Below are 2,849 nucleotides of genomic sequence, written 5' to 3'. Positions count from 1 at the left end.
CCTGTGACGGCCGGCTACTCGTTAAAGGTGACTGAACTCACCAGTGACCACTGATCACTGACCATGCGCGAAGCCGTCAAAGATGAGGGTTTAGGCCTGTCACAGGTGACCTTGGCCAGTGTAGTGACAGGCACAATATTCAGTCGATGTTAAGTTTTGGAAAAAAAAATGTGATATATAAGTGTATACAGAACATTGTTGAAAAATATATAATGAATGAAAGAAAACAACTACAGATTATTTTGTACAAGAATTTGCCTTACAACTTGAAGCATGCACCCAGTCATCAATTGTTGACCATCCTGCAGTTGAGCCTCACCTCCAGCGGCATCCACTGCGGCGGGCGTATGTTCCCCATCTTCACCATCGCCCTCGCGAAGTCAGCGAAGAACGCTTCGCGGTTCGTCGGGTACACCTCCACCAGGTCGCTTACCTCCCCGCCATGGGTGTAGAACTCCTGGTCGGAGGTGAGGAGGCCGCGCCGCTGGAGCAAGTCCTGGAAGTACTTGTTGTCGAACCGCATCGGCGTCTGCTCGTCGAACGGCGCCTCGCCGCTGCCCTGCTCGCACGACCGCCGGCGCAGCGCGGCGAAGGAGGGGTCGATGTTGCCGTTGTTGGAGCCGTAGACGCGGTCCCTGTAGTTGTCGCAGCTGTGGGCCTTGCCGACGGTGTGCGCGCCGGAGAGCGCGGTGAGGTCGCGGGCGTCGAGTCCGTGCGTCTCGAACACCCTGAGGAGCTCGCCGAGATCGCTGTTTGGGTTCGGGAGGTTGTCGACGCTCTCGGCGTCGTCTTTGCTGGCTCGGCGCGAGTCCATGCGGCCGAGCGGCACGCTCCAGCTCGGCCCGCCGAGGAGGGCGACGGCGTCGCGGGAGGCGAGCGCGAGGATGTCGGCGCAGGAGACGGTGGCCGGGCAGTCGTGCTCGAGCACCGACTTGATCTCGTCGATGACGTCGAATCCGGCGAGCGAGGTGTTGGCCGGCTCGGCGTCCTTCTCGCTGTCCATGGAGTCCGTCCGGTCAAGAAGAACAGAGGCATCGCATCCCTGCATGCCATCGATTATTGTGAGATAACAGCGTACTTCCGCAATGGTATGCTCGTACGAGAGAGATTGATATGCTTACCGTGACGAAGCAGTCGTGGAAGAAGAGGCGGAGGATGGCCGGCGCCATCTCCACCCTGTGCGCCATCACCGTGCGCACGGCGTTCTCCACGTTGGGGCACGTCTTCTTGTAGTACGCCGGTGAGAGCTCCGGCCTGCTCTCGTCGGCGAACGCGAGAGCCACGAGGAGAAATAGCGTAAACGAAGCGACGACGAGACCGTTGGACAACGCCATGGCTGCAGAAAGCCCGAGCCCCGAGGTCGTACTCCTTCGACACTTTCTGAGCAAGAGATCGATCTTAGCTACTCACCGGGATCGGTGGTGGCTAGTGTAGTGATCGGCGAATTGAAGGCGGTGAATGGTGAATTGCTTTGCGGTGGTGGATGCGAGAGTGTGCAGCTCATGGAACGGAGGTGTGCTTTATATAGTTTCCTCTCTCTTACTAGCTGTGCCGTGCGCACGTACGCGGGAATCGGGATCGGCTTGGTGAAAATTGAGAACACGTACGAGCGCGCGTCCATCAGCATGCTGCATGCATGCATCACTGGTCGTCGGTCTGCACGCATGCTAGGCGGAAAACTCTGACGTGGTCAAGAACTCAGGAAGAATAATCAACTGACAGCTGAAACTTATGTGCACCCCTAATAGAAAAATTGGGATGAAGATCACGTTGTACACTTGGATTCTTTTGAACGTTCTCTACTTAAAAAAAAAGGGAATGTTTTTTTTCATGACTTCACCTTATTTTCGCTTGTGAAAATGCAATCGGAAGGTCGTTAGTAACGTCTTATATAAGTGTTCATCTTAAAAGGACCGCAGGTGAAAATAACACTATTTTCCATGGCGGCTGGGGTAACAGCGCAGTTTGTAAAAAGATTTTTGCAAGCAGTTCTATTAGCCACCTGCTATAAAAAAAACTTTAAGCGCTATAAAAGCAATTATCCTCTCCTCCCACACGTTTTTTAAGTCTAATATAGGGATGGCAATTTCCCCCGTGGGGCCGGTCCCCTGCAGGCCGGACCCGCCCCTACGGGGATGGGAGTAGGTTAGATTTTCAACTCGCGGGTCCATTGGGTTAGGGCCCCAGCCAAATGCGGGTGCGGGGGCGGGGAGGTATTTTCACCCGCGGGTTTGCCTTCGGATGCCTAGAAAAGGAGGCCCATTAGTTCTTTTACACACAATTCATGCAGAAAGCCCATTAAAATTGGCCCAATTACTACTATAGTATAAAAGGAAAGGGTCAAAAACCTAAATCAACCTCTTCCTCCTAGCTTTCTCTCAGCCGCCGCCAGTCTGAGACTCGACTCAAGCGTGACGCTAGTCAAGCGCGAGATTCCAGCTTCCTCCCAGCCGCCGCTAGGCTGGGACTCAAGCACGAGATTCCCATATTCCTCCACATGTGACGCGACTTGCCTGTCCCGCCCAAGCCGCACGCCGTCGCTGTCCCCACGCTGTGCGCCGTCGGCCTCTCTAGTCGTCCCGACGTCGTGCGCTGTCAGCCCCTCCTGCCGCCCGCACGCCGTCGGTCTCTTCGCCGCCCTCACGTCGTCGCCCTATGCTGCCGCCCCTGGGCCTCGTGTCGCCATCCCTACGCCTTGCGCCGTCGCCCTCTACTGCCATCCGTCTTCTTCTTGCCGACTGGTAACCGATGCTCTTCTCCATCGCGCGGGGCTCCAGCCGGGTGACGGGTCCCCTGTGGGGGCGGGGGTGGGTCCTGCTTTGCACCTGCATCCTTACTCGGGGACGGGG

General features: G+C 56.4%; 1 protein-coding gene across 1 annotated transcript; it reads right to left on the bottom strand.

Annotated features, from left to right (window-relative positions):
• Nucleotides 1–264: 264 nt before the first annotated feature.
• Nucleotides 265–1,466, bottom strand: LOC127777706 (peroxidase P7-like). The gene is made up of 2 exons (XM_052304316.1): nucleotides 1,122–1,466; nucleotides 265–1,042 (listed from the first exon to the last, which is right to left on the bottom strand). Exons 1-2 carry the CDS (start codon nucleotides 1,332–1,334, stop codon nucleotides 287–289), a joined length of 969 nt encoding a protein of 322 aa, XP_052160276.1. The 5' UTR covers nucleotides 1,335–1,466; the 3' UTR covers nucleotides 265–286.
• Between the last annotated feature and the right edge of the window lie 1,383 nt (nucleotides 1,467–2,849).

This window comes from Oryza glaberrima, chromosome 6 (genome assembly GCF_000147395.1).
Source record: "Oryza glaberrima chromosome 6, OglaRS2, whole genome shotgun sequence".
NCBI classification, from domain to species: domain Eukaryota; kingdom Viridiplantae; phylum Streptophyta; class Magnoliopsida; order Poales; family Poaceae; genus Oryza; species Oryza glaberrima.
Note: the sequence above shows the minus strand (reverse complement) of the source record. Positions and strands in the feature narration are given on the sequence as shown.

Excerpts from the sequence above, each read along its gene's own strand:
- LOC127777706 (XM_052304316.1), bottom strand. The coding sequence starts at position 1,334 with ATGGCGTTGTCCAACGGTCTCGTCGTCGCTTCGTTTACGCTATTTCTC. Across the intron at positions 1,043-1,121 it reads TCCACGACTGCTTCGTCACG|GGATGCGATGCCTCTGTTCT; the intron begins GTAAGCATATCA and ends GATGGCATGCAG.